At 47.0% G+C, this 19,932-nt stretch overlaps 1 protein-coding gene across 1 annotated transcript; it reads left to right on the forward strand.

Moving 5' to 3' along the window:
* The first annotated feature begins 14,321 nt into the window (after positions 1 to 14,321).
* Positions 14,322 to 18,169, forward strand: LOC123046518 (uncharacterized). Its single transcript, XM_044469910.1, has 3 exons — positions 14,322 to 14,838; positions 17,155 to 17,243; positions 17,831 to 18,169. Exons 1-2 carry the CDS (start codon positions 14,391 to 14,393, stop codon positions 17,217 to 17,219), a joined length of 513 nt encoding a protein of 170 aa, XP_044325845.1. The 5' UTR covers positions 14,322 to 14,390; the 3' UTR covers positions 17,220 to 17,243; positions 17,831 to 18,169.
* Positions 18,170 to 19,932: the final 1,763 nt, after the last annotated feature.

Raw genomic sequence — 19,932 nt, forward strand, 5'->3', positions numbered from 1 at the left:
GTCACTTAAAACATGTGAACACTAACCTTTGGAGAATTATTGAAGAAGGTTTCTATCCTCATGATCCAAGCAACTTCACCCCTCGAGAAGAAGTGGACAATCAATTCAATGAGAGTGTTCTCTTCATCATCCAAGATGCAATCCTTCCCGAAGATCTCCCTCATCTTCGACCTCATGTCATGGCTAAAGAAACATGGAAATGTGTTGAGTCCCTCTATCGAGGAAGTGCTAGCATTCAACGCTCCAGCTATGAAGTGGTGCAAGATGAAGCCGATGAGTTTGCAATGAAAGAGGATGAAGAACCTCGTGAGCTCTTTCGAAGAGTGACCAAACTCGCGATCGCACTCCGAGATCATGGGAGCAAGGACACGGATGACAACTGGATCAAGCGCAAGTTCCTCAAGGCCATGATGCCCTACAACAAGGCCATGTCCTCCGTCATTCGCCAAAGACCGAACTTCCACTCCATGACCTCAGGTGAAGTGTTGGATGAGTTTGTTGCAATGAGCATCTTGGACAAGACCGCCGACAATGTGGTGCTCCGTTCTCAAAGGGCAAAGAAGCCCAATCTTGCCTTGAAGGCCGAGGTTAGTGTGGAAGAAGAAGAAGAAGAGGAAGATGAGGAGATCAACCCCGAGGACACGAAGTATGATTATCATGAGCACATGGCTCTTGCCTCAAGACAATTTTGGAGTAAGAAGAATACAAGACCCAACTTCAACAAGAACAACTCAAGTGGCCTCAAGGGCAAGCAACGAGTTAGAACTTGTTTCAACTGTGGCATTGTTAGCCATTTCATTGCGGATTGTCCTTACGAGAAGCGAGAAGACAATGGTGGCAAGTTCATCCGAAAAGACAAAGCCAAGTCCTTCCCCAACAAGAACAACTTCACCAAGAAGACTCCTACTCGCGGGTTGGTGGTTCAAGAAGAATACCGTGAGGATGATGATGATGATGAAGATGGTGAAACAATGGCCATGGCAACCGTTGCCATTGTCACAACTCCCCGGGTATCTCTCTTCGATGCACCTAACGAGAACATCACCGCCAAGTGCCTCATGGCTAAGGCCACCAACAAGGTAACCCCCAATATCAAAACCACCATTATTCCTAATCCTCCTTCAACGGATGACTTTGATAATGGTAAGAGGTCTAATGAGGAGATTAATGAATTTGAGTCCTTCATGAGTAAGCTCAAGGGCAAATCCAAGAAGCACTTCGTTGCTCTCTTGGAACAACTTGGTGAAGCCAATGACATGATAGAGGCTCACGAAGAAACCATCTCTAAGATGGAAGGTCATAGTCGTGATTATGCCGATGAGATATCAGATCTATCTAATGATCTTGCTAAAGAGCGTGGGCATCGTTTGGCTCTTGAGGAGTCACACAACGATGATCATGCCAAAGTAAAGAAAGATCTTGATCATGCTCTTGTTGTGTCTCATGTTCTAACTTCCGAGAAGGCTAAACTTGGGGTTGATCATGCTAGACTCAAGGAGGAGTTTGATGTACTTGACAAGGCCCATAAGGTCTTGAAAGGTGCTCATGCAAACCTCAAGGAGTCTCATGCTCAACTCCAAGTTAAGCTTACCAAGGAAAAGGCCACATTTCCTCACATGGTCTTAATTGATAATGCAAATGCTACTAACCCATGTTGTGAGCATGTGCATCTTGTGGAGGAGAATGCCAAGTTGAAGGAACAACTCGAGAAAGGTCTTGTGTCATGCATACAAGGCGAGAAGAACCTAAATGACCTTTTGAGCAATCAAAAGGAAGTTGTGGGCAAGGAGGGAGTTGGGTTCACGCCCAAGTCCAAGAACAAGAAGAAGAACAAGGAGAAGAATAACAAGACCAATCGACCTCCCCCGCTCAAGCAAACTTTTGTGAAGGAGGGAGAGGGTGCTCCTAAGAATAAGAATGACAATGCGAGGAGTGGTGATGCCAAAGAGCGCAAAGCCATCTCTCCCAACAAAGCCGGCGACTTCAACCCTTCTTATGTGTTGTGTCGTGCTAGCGATGGGAATGTTTATGCTAAATTTGTTGGTTCTTCTTATGAGTACATTGAATGGTCTATTTGGGTTCCTAAGACCCTTGTTACTAACATCAAAGGACCCATTACTCAATGGGTACCTAAAACCAAGAATTGATATCTTGTAGGTGTTTGCTTCTGGTGGGGGATCATGGTTACTCGATAGTGGAGCAACAAATCATATGACCGGGAGCAAGGACTTGGTGGTGGACGTGCACAAGATCCCATCTATGCCCACCAATGTTGAATGGGGTGATGCCTCACATTCTAAGGTATTGGGTCTTGGCAAGGTTGTCATTTCTCATGATCTAACAATCGAGAAAGTCATGCTTGTTGAGTCCCTTGCGTTCAATTTACTTTCCGTTCGTCAACTCGCACTCATGGGCTTTGCCACCTTCTTTGATGTTGATACCGTGGCCCTCTTGTGGAGCAAGACTCTTAAAGTAGCCTTTGTTGGGCATGTCGAGAACGGTCTCTATGTGATTAACTTTTCGGAGCAACCCACTAAGACCGCGACATGCCTAACGGCTAAAGTTGATGTGGGATGGCTTTGGCATCGCCGTTTAGCCCACGTCAATATAAAATCTTTGCAAAGTCTTCTCAAGGGGGACCATGTTCATGGACTACCGAATGTTAGTTTTGCCAAAGATCGTGTTTGCAGTGCTTGTATCGAAGGAAAGCTTCATGAGACGGCTCACCCTCCCACGACTATCATCTACTCGAAGAGACCCTTGGAGATCCTGCACATGGACCTCTTCGGGCCTCCATCCTTTGATAGTCTTGGGGGTAGAAAGTATTGCTTGGTGATTGTGGATGATTATTCAAGATACACTTGGGTATACTTCTTCAAGAGGAAGAGTGAGACTCAACAAACCGTCATCGACTTTGCAAATGAAGCTCAACGTCAACATAATGCAAAGATCCTAACAATAAGAAGTGACAACGGCATCGAGTTCAAGAACTACACCTTGGATGAGTTTCTTAGTGATGAAGGGATCAAGCATCAATATTCTGCACCATATACCCCTCAACAAAATGGTGTTGCGGAGAGGAAGAACCGGACGTTGATGGATGCGGCAAGGACCATGATGGCGGAGTTCAAGTCTCCATACAACTTTTGGGCCGAAGCCATCAACACAGCATGTCATGCATCCAATCGGCTCTATTTCCGCAAAGGCTTGAACAAGACTCCGTATGAGATTCTCACCGGGAACAAGCCCAATCTCAAGTACTTCCGGGTGTTCGGGTGTAAGTGTTTCATTCTCAAGAAAGGTGTTCGTTTGTCTAAATTCGAGGCTAGAGCTCATGAGGGCATATTTGTTGGTTATGCTACAAACTCTCATGCTTACCGTGTTCTCAACAAGTCCAACGGACTCATTGAGGAGACGTGTAACGTAGAGTTTGACGAAAATAACGGCTCCCAAGTGGAGCAAAGTGGTACTTGTGATGCAGGTGATGAAATTCCTCCCCAAGCCATAATAAGAATGGGTATTGGTCATATCCTACCCATTGAGGAACCCCTTGTGGCCAAAGGAGAAGGACAATGCTCCACCTCTGTGGAGCCTTCACCTACTCAAGACCCACACGCTTCCGAAGAACAAAGTGAAGGCCCTCAACCTCGGGAACAAGACCAAGGGCAAGATCAATCTCAAGATGGTGGTGAACCTCCACATGATGCCCAAGGTCAAGTTCTCCCCCTCGAGCAAGTTCAAGATCATGAGCAAGCTCAAGATCAAGAACAAGCTCATGACGACGCTCAAGATGATCAAGTGAACCCTCCTCCTTCGACATCCGAGGAGGAATTGGAGCGTCGTGCCGCGAAGATTGCTTCCAAACTCACCACCAAAGGTCATCTCATGGAGAATGTGGTTGGAAGCCTAAGAAAGGGGGTAAGCACTTGTAGACTTTAGCAAACTATTGTGAACATCACGCATTTGTCTCTTGTGTTGAACCCCATAAGGTCTATGAGGCGCTCGAAGACTCGGATTGGCTCAATGCCATGCATGAAGAACTCAACAACTTCGAGTACAACAAGGTGTGGAGGTTGGTGCCAAGGCCTTCCGAGAACCATAACATCATTGGAACCAAGTGGATCTTCAAGAACAAGCAAGATGCTCATGGGAACATAATTCGCAACAAGGCAAGATTGGTATCACAAGGCTACTCCCAAGTCGAGGGTATCGACTACGGTGAAACCTTTGCTCCCGTTGCTCGCCTTGAATCCATTCGTTTGTTGATTGCTTATGCTTCCCATCACAACTTTAAGTTGCAACAAATGGATGTGAAAAATGCTTTTCTTAATGGTCCTATTAATGAGTTGGTCTATGTCAAGCAACCCCCCGGGTTCGAGGATCCCTTCTTTCCGGATCATGTATATCAACTCGATAAGGCACTCTATGGCCTTAAACAAGCCCCACGTGTGTGGTATGACCACCTTACCGAGTTGTTACAAGATTGTGGATTTGAAGTTGGGCTAATCGATCCCACTCTTTTTACTAAGAAGGTCAAAGGGGAGTTGTTTGTATGCCAACTATATGTTGATGACATTATCTTTGGTTCCCCTAACAAAGCTTTCAATGAAGAATTTGCCGCTCTCATGACCTCTAAGTTCAAGATGTCTTCAATGGGAGAGTTGAAGTTCTTCCTTGGTTTTGATATCAAACAAAGAAGAGAAGGTACCTTCATCAACCAAGCCAAATACACTCAAGACATGCTCAAGAGATTCAAGCTAAGTGATGTCAAGCCGGCCTCTACTCCAATGCCCACCAAGTGCCAACTTGACATTGATCCCAATGGTAAAGCGGTGGATCAAAAGGTATATCGCTCCATGATTGGCTCCTTGCTTTACCTTTGTGCATCTAGACCGGATGTCATGTTGAGTGTGGGGATGTGTGCACGATTTCAAGCTGCACCGAAGGAAAGTCACTATGGGGCGGTCAAGCGAATCTTTCGATATTTGGCTCATACCCCAAACTTTGGCTTATGGTACCCAAGAGGGGCAAACTTCAAGCTTGAAGGATTTACGGATTCCGATTGGGCGGGAGACAAAGTGGATAGGAAGTCCACTTCCGGAGGGTGCCAGTTTCTTGGGTGCTCTTTGGTGAGTTGGTCTTCCAAAAAGCAAAGTTGTGTATCTCTCTCGTCCACCGAAGCTGAATATGTGGCGGCTGGTAGTTGTTGTGCACAACTCTTATGGATGAGGCAAACTTTAAAGGAATACGGTCTCATTTGTGACAAAGTGCCTCTTTGGTGTGACAACGAAAGTGCCATCAAGATTTCTCTCAACCCGGTGCAACACTTCAAGACGAAGCATATTGAGATTCGGTATCATTTCATCCGGGATCACATTAGGCGAGGAGAGATCGAGCTCAAGTATGTCAACACTCATGATAACCTTGCAAATATTTTCACGAAGCCCTTGGATGAAGCAAGATTTCGCGAGTTAAGGCATGAGCTAAATATCATTGAGTCGAGCAATGTGAGTTGAACCCTTGCACACCCCACCCCACTCAACTTGGTGTCTAGCTTAGATGTAGGCATGGACATAGGGGGAGTGTTGTTCTCTCAATGAACTCCCCCTCCCCCCATTATGCATAAATCGATCAACCCTTTCACATTAGCCATTTTTGATGGTACTTGTGCTTCAAAGACGAGTGTTGGTCATGGGCCCAAGGATAATTCTTCGCGGTGCCATACCAATTGACTCAAACATAGGTGGCTCCGGCCACCGCCCTCTCCTGAGAGAGGCCAGAGCTTGCTCTGTTTTGTGTGTTTGTTTTTGTTTGAGTGGTTTCTGGTCCGTTGTTTGTGTGTGTGCTGCCTGGTTGGTCTTCTCTTTCTCTTGCCCTTGCTTTCGTTTTTTTAGCGTTAGCCATGGGTTTAGGAGCAGTGTGGTTGCTGAAGCGGTACTACCGCTGGTGGCGAGCGGTAATACCGCTCCTAGCGGTACTACCGCCCTCCAGCGCGGTACTACCGATGTGAGGCGTGGGCCGGGTGTTATATCGGGGGCAGGGGGAGTTTTCTTCTCCTCCATACCCATTCGCTCGCCCCCTCGCTCTGTTCCTCTCTCCTCAGCAACCGGCGCCGCGAGAGGGCTCCGGCGGATCTCCCTCTCCGGGGCGCTCCTCTCCATTTCCTTCGGTGGAGTCGATCCCCACCGTTTCCTCTGCATGGATGCCGGTATTGCCCCTGTTCTCTTTTTCCTTTTGTCTAGATTTCCAATCTAGCTTCTTAGGGGCAATAGCTGTTGCATCTCTAGATTTTTGGCCAGATCTAGGCTTGAGTAGGATGGAGATTGCTTCTAGTCAGTTTGGATTAGTGTTTGGTTGGAGTATTTTTGAATTTGGTAGGATGGTAGTACCGGATCTGACCACGGAAGTAGGAAACTGCTGTTTCCCCGCCTCGAGCGGTACTACCGCTTTCTCCAGAGCGGTACTACTGCTTGAAGCGGTACTACCGCTGAAGGGTCATGGTACTACCGCCCCTCTACCAGTTTCCGTCATACTCCTACCTCTCAGTGATCTTTTTTCTCGTGTTTTGTGGCTCACGCTCGTTCTTTCTGGTTGTTTGCGTGTTTGTGTGTGGTGTTCCAGGTGATGAGGTTCCTGAGCATCAGGCTCGTCGTGTCAACCCCGGTCGTGCCTCGTCCAAGCGCTACCGCACCACTGAGCCTGCCGGAGGATCTTCTAGTGCTCCACCTCCTCCTCAACTGCAGAAGAAGCCCGGGGTCAAGCCAAAGCCAGGCAAAACCGTGCCAGAAATGTCGCCCAAGGAGTTCTGGGCAAGGCGCCGCCGCAACCCGTATGAGGACGACCAAGATCCCACTTTGGTCAATCGTCCGTTCTGGAACAGGTTCTAGTTTGCCATCTTCTTTGATGTTCTCAAAGCCAAGAAGAATCTCTATGTCAACATGCACTCCATCGACACCGAGCATATGGAGAACGATCCTGAATACTTTGGTGAAGCTCTTCAGATGTGCACTCAACTAAACATTCCCGGGATCATGCAATTCAACAAGGACTATGATGCTGATATTGTGGCCCAATTCTATGCCACGGTTCACCTTGGGACTGATGAGGACAGGACACTAACTTGGATGACCAATGGCAAGTTGCTTTCAGTCAAGTGGAAAGCTTTCATGGAGTTGATTGGGGTGGAAGATCTAGGTCTTGAGTCTTCTGTCGGCTTTCGCCCCCACCGTCGCGCCAATGCCACTCACAAGCAAGCCCTATGGCCCTACTGCACTCTGAGGATCAACCCTGAGACGAAGAAGGAAACCTATGAGCTGCCTGCCTATCTGGATATCCTTCACCGTATCTTCAGAGAGACTCTTTTCCCTCGTATCGGGAATCTGGACCAGGTTCACTCCTATCTCGTGGACATGCTTCTCTTCTGCCAGCGTGAGAAGGGACAGAACACCGGAGAGTCCTTGGATATCTCTCATGTTATGTGGTCTGAGCTGCTATCTGCCATCTCTGAGCGCAAGTGCCCGATTTATGGTCCGTTCATCATGCTGCTCATTGAGAAGGCCTGGGATCATGTCTATCCCAAGGTGTTGCTGGAGACTGGAGAGTTGGTCTCTCACGATGTCAAGCGTCTGAGGAAGAAGGATAACTGGGGCACTCAGACCCCTAGGACTGGAGTTCCTTCATCTGCTGCTGCCATGGAGACTGAGGAGGAGATTGGGGCTGAGGCTGAGGATGAAGATGATGACTACGTGCCTTCTGAGGCAGAGCCCTCTTGGGCCAAGAAACTCAAGCTCAAGGTGAAGAAGCTGTTCTGCATGGAGTCTCACGGTCAGTACATGACTCATGTGGCTGAGAAGAAGGCCTGAGGTCGCCACAAGGAGCCCATGCGTCAGATGGGTGCTACTGTGATTAGTGGATCTGAGGATTAGCTTACCGAGGAGGAGGAGTGGATTCAGCAGCACTGCCCGTGGACCGATTCTGATGCCGAGCACTTCCAGACTGACGACGGTGGTGCAAATGATCCCTCTGAACTCTGATGTGTGTGTTCCTCGTTTGCTCTCACTTGGAGCCGTAGCAACACTCCCTCTCCTTTTTGGTGTCTCGATGCCAAAGGGGGAGAGAGTTTAGGGATTTGTGCTTTGTGCTTTGTGTCTTCCGTCTTCTGTGGTTGTGTTTTCCTCGCGTTTGGTTTGTGTCAGTGAGACCTAAGTTGTGTCAGTGAGACCTAAGCTCGAGTCATATGGTGTGAGACATATGCTATCTTATCTTTCCAGTATCTTTATCTATGTCACTATCTAGCTTATGAGTTGCATGCTTATCCTGTTAAGTTATCTTTGCTATGCTTATCCTGTTAAGTTAACTTATGAGTTGCATGCTTATCCTGTTAAGTTATCTTTGCTTCTTTCTTTTACCCCACTTAGGTGGTTGGTCTCTAAAATGTAGGGGGAGCATTGATCCTAGTATGTGTGCTGTGCAGTCCAAAGCACTTATCTAGATAGCACACATCTAGGGGGAGCTCATCTACATTTTAGGACGTTGGGGTTTTTGCGCTTGTTCTATATCTCTCTTTGCGCAAATCCCGTATTGTCATCAATCCACCAAAAAGGGGGAGATTGTAAGGGCATATTTATCCCCAATATGTTTTGGTGATTGATGACAATGCTTGTGCGGACTAATCGTGTGCGTTAAGTTCTTTCAGAGATTCATCCTTTGGCACGAGACGATTATCTCCCCTCGGTGTTCTTATTCAAGACGGTGTAGCTCCTTCATTTCGTTGTTGGTGGACTAGTTTCGTAGGAGTCACCGTACTATCAAGAGGGGATCCGCTTTGGTAAGACTAGGGTGGAATCAACACGTACACATCCATATCACACCCATCGTTTTTCTTTCTGCTTCATTGGAGCTGTCGTTTTCCCCTTAGTATGCTTTGCTCTGCCTCAGCGGTAGTACCGCGACCCACAGCGGTAGTACTACCAAAGCTCCCCAGCGGTAGTACCGCTCTCCGAATGGTAGTACCGCTTGGGGTCTTCGGCCGTAGTACCGCAGTGCTTCCGGGCTACTGCCGCCTCGATTCGAGAACGATGTTTTCCGTGTCGGGTTTTGCGGTACTAAGGGCGGTAGTTGTGGCGGTAGTACCGCTCCAAGCGGTAGTACCGCGCCTACCCCCACGGTAGTACTGCCCTGGGGTCAGGGCCCTGTCAGCGCGGCAGTACCACTGGGTTGAGCGGTAGTACCGTCCTTCCCTAGCGGTAGTACCACTCTGTGCGGGGCTGCTCAGTGGGATAATGGTTGGATTGATCCCCCCATTATATAAAGGGGTCTTCTTCCCCAAAGTTGACCTACCTCTTTCCCCCAAAGCTCCATTGTTGCTCCAAGCTCCATTTTCGCCCGATCTCTCTCCCTAGCCAATCAAACTTGTTGATTTGCTCGGGATTGGTTGAGAAGGCCCAGATCTACACTTCCACCAAGAGAAATTTGATTCCCCCCACTTATCCCTAGCGGGATCTTGTTACTCTTGGGTGTTGAGCACCCTAGACGGTTGAGGTCACCTCGAAGCCATACTCCATTGTGGTGAAGCTTCGTGGTGTTGTTGGGAGCCTCCAAGTGTTGTGGAGATAGCCCCAATCTTGTTTGTAAAGGTCCGGTTGCCACCTTCAAGGGCTCCAATAGTGGAATCACAGCATCTCGCACTGTGTGAGGGCGTGAGGAGATTACGGTGGCCCTAGTGGCTTCTTGGGGGGCATTGTGCCTCCACACCGCTCTAACGGAGACGTACTTCCTCTTAAAAGGAAGGAACTTCGGTAACACATCCTCGTCTCCACCGGCTCCACTCTTGGTTATCTTGTCCCTTTACTTTTGCAAGCTTACTTGAGTTGTATCTATTGCTTACTTGTGTGCTTATTGTCTTTGCATCATATAGGTTGTCCACGTAGTTGCACATCTAGACAACCTATTTCATTGCAAGGTTTAAATTGTTAAAGAAAAGTCTAAAAATTGTTAGTTGCCTATTCACCCCCCTCTAGTCAACCATATCGATCCTTTCACCTTCTTCCCTCAATCTTTGTCTCCGATACAAAGACTAGGGAGGGAGCTTCTCTCTTCACCAAGTCGTGAAGTTCTCGAACTGTCTCCGGGTTCCCAAGCCCGTGACAGTTCCATGATATGCAATTCATTGCTGCTCGCGGGGCTGGATCCCAGCCTCCGTGTGGAAAGTTGCGTCTTCTTCCTGTGCTTTCTTCTTCTTCGAATCCCTGCTATCCTCCCATGAACCAGACGATTCCTCCTCCTCATCACGGTTTCTGTATCTTGCAGTAGCATAGGCCCGTTTCCCCCGCCTCTTCCAGCTGAAATATTCATGTCGACCCTGCGATAGATGGATGCCCCTCGGCCCGTCCTGCCTCCTCTGCCGTTTGCACCTCTCCCCCTTGCATTGAACTGATAAACCGTATGCTTAACTCTGCCAGCGGTTGGTTTCTCCGGCGAGTTCACCTCCAGTCCCGGCTCTACATCTTCCTCTCTTTCTCCCGTTTCCTTCTGTCCACCCATATCTCCGGTGGCCTCTTGCTTGTAGGTTGGTGCTCTGCCCCAACTCTTATTCTTGCTAGCCACGAACTTGAGTGCCACCCTGTATGGCGGTCTTCCATGCTCATCCCTCCCAGCAGGTGTTGGACATATTAGTTCAGCATGTCCCAACAACCCACATGAGAAGCAGAAATATGGCAAGTTCTCATATTGGATATCAAAAAATTCCGTTTCCTTTGTTTTAGCCCTTTCGAGTTGCACCCAGCGCATCAGAGATTCATCTACTTTGATCCAAGCCCTAAACCGGAGGCAATCCCCAGAGGCAAATCCTTTCTCATCCGCATCCAGTGCTACCACCTCTCCCACCATGCCTGCAATACGCTTTGGCCATGGCAGACATAACAGATTAAACGGGAGGTTGATCACCCGCGCCCAAATCTTGATCTTATCGAACTTAAGCTCTGAAGGACGCGATCTGATGTTAAACCTCTCTAAACCACACAGTGCTTTACCACCATCCATGGACCTCCTTCAAAGATCCGATCACAGTCCCGCTTGATAGCGAAACTAGCTAGAAAAACATTCTCTCCTTTTGGCCGGAAGCTTAGACCCCTCGGGTTGCCCCACGCCGGGCGCAGGGCCTCCTCAATGGTATTGACATGAAACGCCTCCCGAAACAAAACCTTCCCGATTAGTGCATAGGGTTCTTCGATCCTCTCTTCTTCCTCCTCATCAATCACAAGCTTCGTTTTCTCCTTCTCCGTAAGATCCAAACGATCCATCATCTGCTCGACCGTCTCAGTCTCCTTCATCTTTCCCCTCCTTCCTCCCGTGGCGCTCGATTCCGCCATCAGTTCGCCCAGCCTTCCCCCGATCCCCTCCACCCAGTGACCCCAAGGGTGGGAAAGGACGCAAAGGTCCCCCCTTGATCACCCCGAGCAATCAAACTGCAGCATACCGGCGATCGGAGAGCATATAAGCCGGCGATCTTCAAAACCCTAGCCTTGAGCCTCTGAGATCGCCTCGCGCGCCGCCTCACCACTCGAAACCCTAGGATACCGGTTTGGGGCTACTCCGCCCTAACCCTGCGTGTCATCTACCTACCATGGTCCGCCTCCTCGCGTGACCCCTAACCCTAGGGTGCCCTACCGCTCTGAGGTCCTCACTGCACCCCCACCGCGCCCTCTTGGACAAGGTGAAGCTGATCGAGATCGACCTATTCGAGGAATCACCTCATCCACCTGGTTCAGTCATTTCCCCCCTATTGGTTCCATCATCTTCCTCCTCTCCACAACACAATGACAGACCTAGAGTCCTTGCATCGGGGTGTTAAATAGTTCAATTTGATCTAAAAATCATCACAATTTGATAAAAGAAACTCCTTGCTACATCTCGAGCTTGCGTTGGATTTCCCCGAAGAGGAGAGGATGATGCAGCACAATAGCGTAAGTATTTCCCTTAGTTTTTGAGAACCAAGGTATCAATCCAGTAGGAGACCACGCGCAAGTCCCTCGTACCTGCACAAAACGATAGCTACTCGCAACCAACGCTTAGGGGTTGTCAATCCCTTCACAGTCACTTACGAGGGTGAGATCTTATAGAGATAATATTTTTGGTATTTTTGGTATAAAGATGCAAAGTAAAAAGTAAAAGCAAAAGCAAGTAAATAAAGTGATGGAGATTGATATGATGAGAATAGACCCGGGGGCCATAGGTTTCACTAGTGGCTTCTCTCAAGAGCATAAGTATTCTACGGTGGGTGAACAAATTACTGTTGAGCAATTGACAGAATTGAGCATAGTATGAGGTTATCCAGGCAATGATCATGTATATAGGCATCACGTCCGTGACAAGTAGACTGAAACGATTCTGCATCTACTACTATTACTCCACTCATCGACCGCTATCCAGCATGCATCTAGAGTATTAAGTTAAAAACAGAGTAACGTCTTAAGCAAGATGACATGATGTAGAGGAATAAATTCATGCAATATGATAAATACCCCATCTTGTTATCCTTGATGGCAACAATACAATACGTGCCTTGCAACCCTTTCTGTCACTGGGTAAGGTCACCGCAAGATTGAACCCAAAGCTAAGCACTTCTCCCATTGCAAGAACTACCAATCTAGTTGGCCAAACCAAAGGGATAATTCGAAGAGACTTGCAAAGATAACTCAATCATACATAAAAGAATTCAGAAAAGAATCAAATATTTTCCATAGATAAGCTGGATCATAAACCCACAATTCATCGGTCTCAACAAACACACCGCAAAAAGAAGATTACATCGAATAGATCTCCACGAGAGAGGGGGAGAACATTGTATTGAGATCCAAAAAGGGAGAAGAAGCCATCTAGCTACTAACTATGGACCCGAAGGTCTGAAGTAAACTACTCACACTTCATCGGAGGGGCTATGGTGATGATGTAGAAGCCCTCCGTGGTAGATGCCCCCTCCGGCGGAGTTCTGGAACAGGCCCCAAGATGGGATCTCGCGGATATAGAAAGTTGCGGCGGTGGAATTAGGTTTTTGGCTCCGTCCCCGATCTGTTGGGGGTACGTAGGTATATATAGGAGGAAGGAGTACGTCGGTGGAGCGTCAGGGGGGCCACGAGGAAGGGGGGCGCGCCCAGGGGGGAGGGCGCGCCCCCCACCCTCGTGACCGCCTCTGACACTTCTTGGAGTAGGGTCAAAGTCTCCTGGATCACGTTCGGTGAGAAGATCACGTTTCCGAAGGTTTCATTCCGTTTGGACTCCGTTTGATATTCCGTTTCTTCGGAACACTGAAATAGACAAAAAAACAGCAATTCTAGGTTGGACCTCCGGTTAATAGGTTAGTCCCAAAAATAATATAAAAGTGAAAAATAAAGCCCATTAAGTCCAAAACAATAGACAAAGTAGCATGGAGCAATCAAAACTCCTCCAATAGCATTCGATTGTTGTACGATTAGTGTCTAATATATGTTGAAAACTAGAGGGGTGCCATGATGGTTCCCTCACTAGATCTGCCACTGCCACAATATCACTGGCATGCTACCACTTGTCGTCCATCATTATCTCCCACCAGTTGCAGCCCGTGTGTTGCCGCAACGCCTGAGCCACCTCCTTCGTTGAGTTGTTGCCGCCCCGCTCCGCCCATCCCTCGAAAACCCTCATTCTCCGGTGCCCATTTACCACCTCCCCTTGGCGAGGTTGGTGGGTGCGGCGTCTCGTCTATGGCTCGAGCTTTATGTCCTTGTTCTCCATAAATCATCTCGAAAAAAGGATAATTGCCTCAAGACTAAAAATGCAAAAAAAAATCACAAGGGAAAATATATGTTGTGTAACTATAGAGAAAAAGCAAAACTTTAATTAATTAATAAGAGAAATAAAACGGTGAGATCTCATCTTTCCCATCTATAGCTTGAGCTTTGCGCCTTCGTTTTCCTCGAGAAATCATCTCGGAAATAAAACAGTTGTCTAAAAAAACAAATGAAAAGAAACATATCAGAGTGAAAAATACATGTTATGTCGACAATGACGGCGTCTGTGGCGACTTCACAAATCTCAAGATGATATGCAGGCTCTTGGAGGTGGTTATAGGGGGTAGAGTGTGCGTGAAAGCGTTCATGGGGTGGGTGCATGCTCATGTATTTGAGGGACTTTGATTGTACTCTGCTAAAAAAAGCGTAAAAGAAATAAAATGCATTTGAGACTTAGAAATTGCATTTCCCCTTGACCACGGGTTGGACCCCGCGCGCCAGCCACCGATTCGCTCACTGCCGATGACACGCGGGCCCCACGCACAACCTCCATCGTCTTCGTCTCCGTCTGGGGCGAGTCGCGTGTCAAATCTTCCCATTATCCGCGCGATCCCCTAGCCATCTACCATGGCCCGCCTCCTCGCGCGAACCCTAACCCTAGGCCGCCCGGCCGCTCCGGGGTCCTCCCTGCAGCCCCACCGCGCCCTCTCAGACAAGGTGGAGCTGATCGAGATCGACCTCTCCGAGGAATCCGCCTCCTCCACCTCATCCGGCGACTCCGCGGAGGAGCCGATGGGGATGGGGCGCCTGAACGACGCCATCCGCGGTGTCCTAGTGCGGCGGGCCGCTCCGGAGTGGCTCCCCTTCGTGCCTGGGGGATCGTACTGGGTGCCGCCGATGCGGCGGCCGCTCGGGGTGTCCGATCTCGTCGGCACGGTCGTCTACAGCGCGAGGGGCGCCGTCGATACGGCGGAGATGGCGAGAGCCACCATGGTTAAGGCCGCGATGACTAAGGAGGAGGCCATGTGCTTCACCACGCAGCGGGGCTGGCCGTCAGAGGCCTATTTCGTCCAAGGTGAGGTCGATGAGACTTGTTTGGATTGCGAAATGATGATGTGTTATGGGTGCATAGCCTTGGAGCTGAGCTGCCACGTTTAATCTGTGGGCGAAGCACGGAAGGGCGCATCTGCCCCTGGCATCCAAAATGAATGCTAAAGCCGGAAAATTCAAACACGTACAATGATGTCTTACCATTCTCTATCCTCTAGCTGGATACTTGACCTTCTGCAGTTATAAATCATGGACCATTTTGCGCTTTATAACATGTTCTTGGAATTCTGTTTCTCCCCCAAGTGAAATCAATCCTAATCAACCATGATAGACTGTGCATATCATTAGCTTTGGGTTATATATTATGCGGTGCCTGATAAATTGCTCGCTATGGACATTTGATATGTGTTTGGATGATTTAGTTTATGCAAAATATATATTATTATTTTTCTGCTGTACCACTTCCACCATGTGAAATTTAGTATGGGAGATATGCTACCTGATGAAACATGTATGATAGGCCATTTTAATAGGTATAGGAAGTTATGAGGATTTTTCCATAGTAGATGACAAATGACATAGTTTGTGGGATACAGAAAACTTCTGATAAATCATTTTTCTCTGTTCCATTTCATGCTTTTGCCTGTACTATTATGTTATTCTGTTTTGCTGGTTCACCAAATTCAACTGCATGGTTATAGTATCATTGCGTACACTTTCAAAATGGATAGTGCAGTTAGTGATTGTGATTTTTTCTGGAATGCACATCCAAATACGTGTCACTGTGCTGTAGCGATCGTGATTGTTTAACTTAGTATTGTTTTGTTTAAGATGAATACTCCTTTTGTTAGCTCATGCAGGCCATGATGATTCTACTAGCTGACTGTAATTTTTATGCAGTTTTATGTTAATTGGCATATGCATCTGCATTTCTGCAAGTTATTTGTCTTTGCCTGATGAATCTTAACAACCTAACAGACCTCCTAATCCACAATTTAATACTGGAAATTTTGCCTTTCTGGTTGAAGATAATTAATCCATTCAAATTCAATGCAGTGTACATAGGTCGGATCACCATGACTTTATAGTGTATGTGGATGCTCTGAGATCCTCCACATAAATGTTGCGAAAAATACTTTTTTTTCATGAGGTAGTCATTTATTTGATCTAGTGTCTTTAAATTAAGTCTTGCAAGTTACTAGTAATCCTAGTAGTATAACCAGGCCCAGGAGTGGTGCCCTTATGTAATAGCACATTCTTCAGTTGGAGGTTTAACAGTCAGTATTCAGTGAGGTTATAACTGGTATGAAAATGATAATGATTCGCATACGACTTAAATGACTTCATATGTATGACGGTCGTACAACGAAACACCATAACAGTAGCAATACTGAAAATCCTGTATACATGCTATACTAGCCTCCATGCCCATATATACTCACAAACATTCATCCTGTTTCTTATGCTTTATTTGTGTTCAGTATATTTAGGTTTTGAACGTTGTTGGTCTGACAGACATATCCTTTGATCTCCTCTCTAAGAGAAGAGAAAGGTCCAAAAACTTGATTTTTTAAGGAGAAACCTTGACTTTTGGTAGAGTCTCTTGTTGTTTTCTATGCAGCATCTAATTATTTTTAAACATTTTTGTACTTGACCAAGTAATATTAGCGCCATAAAGGTGCTTATATTTTAATTTGTCTAGACAACGGTTATAAGCAGATCGGTAGACATAGAGAAGGATATCCTGGTGGGCCTTAGAATTTGGACTTGATGTGTGAGCAGGCTTCTTCTTTTCCACTCTAGGTAGAGGTTGCTGATATTGGTTTGTCATGTGATGCCTGTTGTGTCGTACAACCATCATAAAAGAAATATTGAAACATCAGACATCATATATATAGTGGCGCCAAAATAAAGAAAACCTGGGTTGGTTGAGACATCTAGTCATGTGTTCGACAACTTCGGAGTTGTCTTATAAACATTGGTGGGTTGGACATTTGATGCTGTTTTCCACTATTAGAATTATGTAGGGTATATATATTGGGTCTAGCATACTGCGCTACTGCTACCTTGAGGCCCAAAATGGTTACAACTGTCTTGTACCAGATATGATTTGGTGTGTGAGGCTTATGTTGAGTACTGTCTGGTTTTGAGTTAGATTTATGTTTTGGAAGAGGTGATGGACTGAGTGTAGTTTGATTACATTGGTTACAGATTATCCATGAGTCTTATGAGTTAATAGATGCATGTGCATGCAAGACCTTGATTGTTAGATTGGGAACTTCCCCTTTTGGCTGTGCTCTTCATTATTGTTTGGTAAGCTAATAATTAGTTTCTGTTAAAGGGAAAGTTTGGCATCCAGTGAAGAAGTCAAGGAAAAATGCTAAAACTGATGATGAGGAAAGCTAATTTGTCCTTGCAAGTTTACCTGGGGTAAGTTTGTTCACATTCCTTAGGATAATGTTTTAGTTACTCTATTGGTCTAACTGTCATTGGTATTCTATGCCACCATTTGATTTGAACTCTAGCCTTTAGGTGTGTCTTGTTTTATTGTTGTCACATTATGCCGCCATCTACACATGATATATCCTTTTCGTGCATGCTCTGATGATGTCAACACTAATACCCTTTTTGCTGGAAAGAGTACAATAATACAGTAGCTTACTGCAGTTCATTTGCGATAGACTAGAGTGGATAACTTGCTGGCTCCGATTATCATCACCTGGAATGTTACTATTGCCACTTTTGGGCAAGTGTTATTACGGATAATGTGATGCAGGGGCCCTTGCTGATTGACAGTCGTCGACTAGTGTTTACCTTAGTTTATCTAAAAACATCTGTCCAGTAATCCAGTATAAACCATTCATAGTAAGAGAACATGACTTGTTACCTAACACTCAAATTGAATACCTATGAAATAGTTTGGTAAGGAGTCATTTTCTCTGCGACCTGAATGAGCTTTTGTCTGTTCTGAGCTTCATTCAGAAGCAAATCTGAGCCTAAGATGTTATGTTGTGCAGATCCCCAGGTGGACACAGGAAGACTCAGCTCGGAGAAGTAAAACCCTGCTGATGGCTGTACATATAGACGATATAGGTGTCTTAACAGACCCTAGCGACAATAATGAGCCGCCTCATCGCCCGTCTCTTCTTGGTAGATCATGCGTGCTTAAGATGAAATATGATGAATTTGTATTACAACACAGCCTAGTGTCATGTGCCCTTTGACTGCTCTCTGAGCTGAAGTTGTATGATGTACCAACTATTCTTTGTGGATTATTTCTGCTTGTACGGGCACCCGTCAGCTCCACGGGTTGTCGGCGTCAGTTGGTAATGTTAATACAGATTTCTTGCCGAACCTGTTGTACGTTGCCTCTTGCTGCAGAAATCAACTGTTTTAGTCGGTTGTTGATGCCCTGGAGTTTGATCGCAGGCATATTTTGCGCAGGAAAAGAAGACTGTTCCTTTCTGTCATTTCCATGTCGGCCACTCCAAATAAACTCTGTGGTAATGAATGCTTCTTTTTCTTTACTAAAGTTTGAAGCCCTGGTAGATCATATACTAGAGTACTAGACTAAAGTCAGTAGCGTCTTGATCAGGGAGAATATTGGTATAGACAAAGGTACAGTACATGTCGGCATCGTTGGTTTTTGTTTTCAGAAGTGTCTTTATTCTTTTATTTATGTTGCGACCGTTAGGGTGATGTTGATGAAATGCGTACAATTCTAGGTGATGTTGATTTTGTACAATTTTGTTGGTGCGATTTGTTCCCGTTTATAGCAGTGGTCGACAGATAAGGAGTGTTATAAATTTCTACATGGGACGGATGGCGCTCGCGTCACTCACCTAAGAGAACTGTTGCTGATATACACTTGTTTATATGTGTGGGTCTGACCCCCGATCGATGCCCATTCTTCACAGTGTGCGGGCGGTGCTAAATATATTTCATCTGACATCATCGTCTGCGTGGCATACTTTTCAGAATTGTGGCATCGAACACATTGTGGAAGGTCTAAGAGCCCTGGCTGATTTTGACAGGATCGCTGTCACTGCTGTTTTTTTTTTTTGACAGGATCGCTGTCACTGCTGTTGGTATTCTGGGAGCACCAAACGTACCTCGCTTTCCGTAGCTTAGACGTGATTATATATCCATGGAATTGTTTGCTTTAAACGTAAGAAGCAGCCGTTTCCTTGAAGAGATGTCATAAGACTCCTTGCAGAGCTTTCCGTTCGGTGATACGAACACCGCTGCAGAACTGCTCCAATGGCCTGTGTATGTACGCCGAGGCTCCTTGCAATGGAGAACTCGTTGCAAAATTGGTATGAAACGAGTGAATTTTTAGGGGATGCAGTTCAAACTTTCAATGGGTCAAGTGCTATGCCAAGGTGGGATGGTGGGCGTGTGAGTGAGGTGACACCCGTTGAAAGATGGCCGCCATGATCGCGGCGCACTCCTCTCCTCCTCCAAGCGCTTTCAGACAGGCACACCGACGCAGCGGCAGGAAAGCACTGGATCGTTATTGGAGACGACCCGGGCAGACGTCCCGTCATGCAAAGCAAGCAGGCGAGCCCACGATGAGCAGCGAGCGCCCCGCCTGAACATGCGTTGGGAAACATCAGGTGCAGCTGCCAATCCTTCCCTGGGATCACGGCGCTCCCCCATCCATTATCGCCCTACCGTATCCGTGCTGGTAGCAGCAGTATGTGACATGACATGTCTTATTGGCTTGGGTACAGCAAAGTCCCAAGCAAGCCAGGGGCATGGCATGGCTCCTACATCTACATGCATCATGGGCTTTGCTTTCCTCTCGCCATTGGTGGCAGGCTACGCTACGCTGGATAGGTCGCTGGCGCCATGTTCGCCCACAGTGCTCGCGCCTTTTCCTCTTTACCTGTCGCCGGCACTCCAATCATGCCCTCCCTCGACCGTCCTGTCCTGCTAGTTTCGAATGTGAAATGCCAAAGGATTTCAAATAATCTTGGCCCCCCTCTCCCTCCCTGGACGGGCCATGATTTGGGTCCTGTCCTCGCCCTTGCTTTCTGAAGAAAACTGATAATACAATCAAGTGGGAGTACTTAACAGCCCTAAGCTGTACTGGCAGTACCACACTGACGCGCTTCCC

The sequence above is a fragment of the Triticum aestivum genome, chromosome 2B (assembly GCF_018294505.1).
Source record: "Triticum aestivum cultivar Chinese Spring chromosome 2B, IWGSC CS RefSeq v2.1, whole genome shotgun sequence".
NCBI lineage: Eukaryota > Viridiplantae > Streptophyta > Magnoliopsida > Poales > Poaceae > Triticum > Triticum aestivum.

Bases quoted from the DNA above. Each gene is read 5' to 3' on its own strand.
- LOC123046518 (XM_044469910.1), top strand. From the start codon at position 14,391: ATGGCCCGCCTCCTCGCGCGAACCCTAACCCTAGGCCGCCCGGCCGCT. The intron at 14,839-17,154 runs GTGAGGTCGATG...TTTCTGTTAAAG, and splicing joins AGAGGCCTATTTCGTCCAAG to GGAAAGTTTGGCATCCAGTG.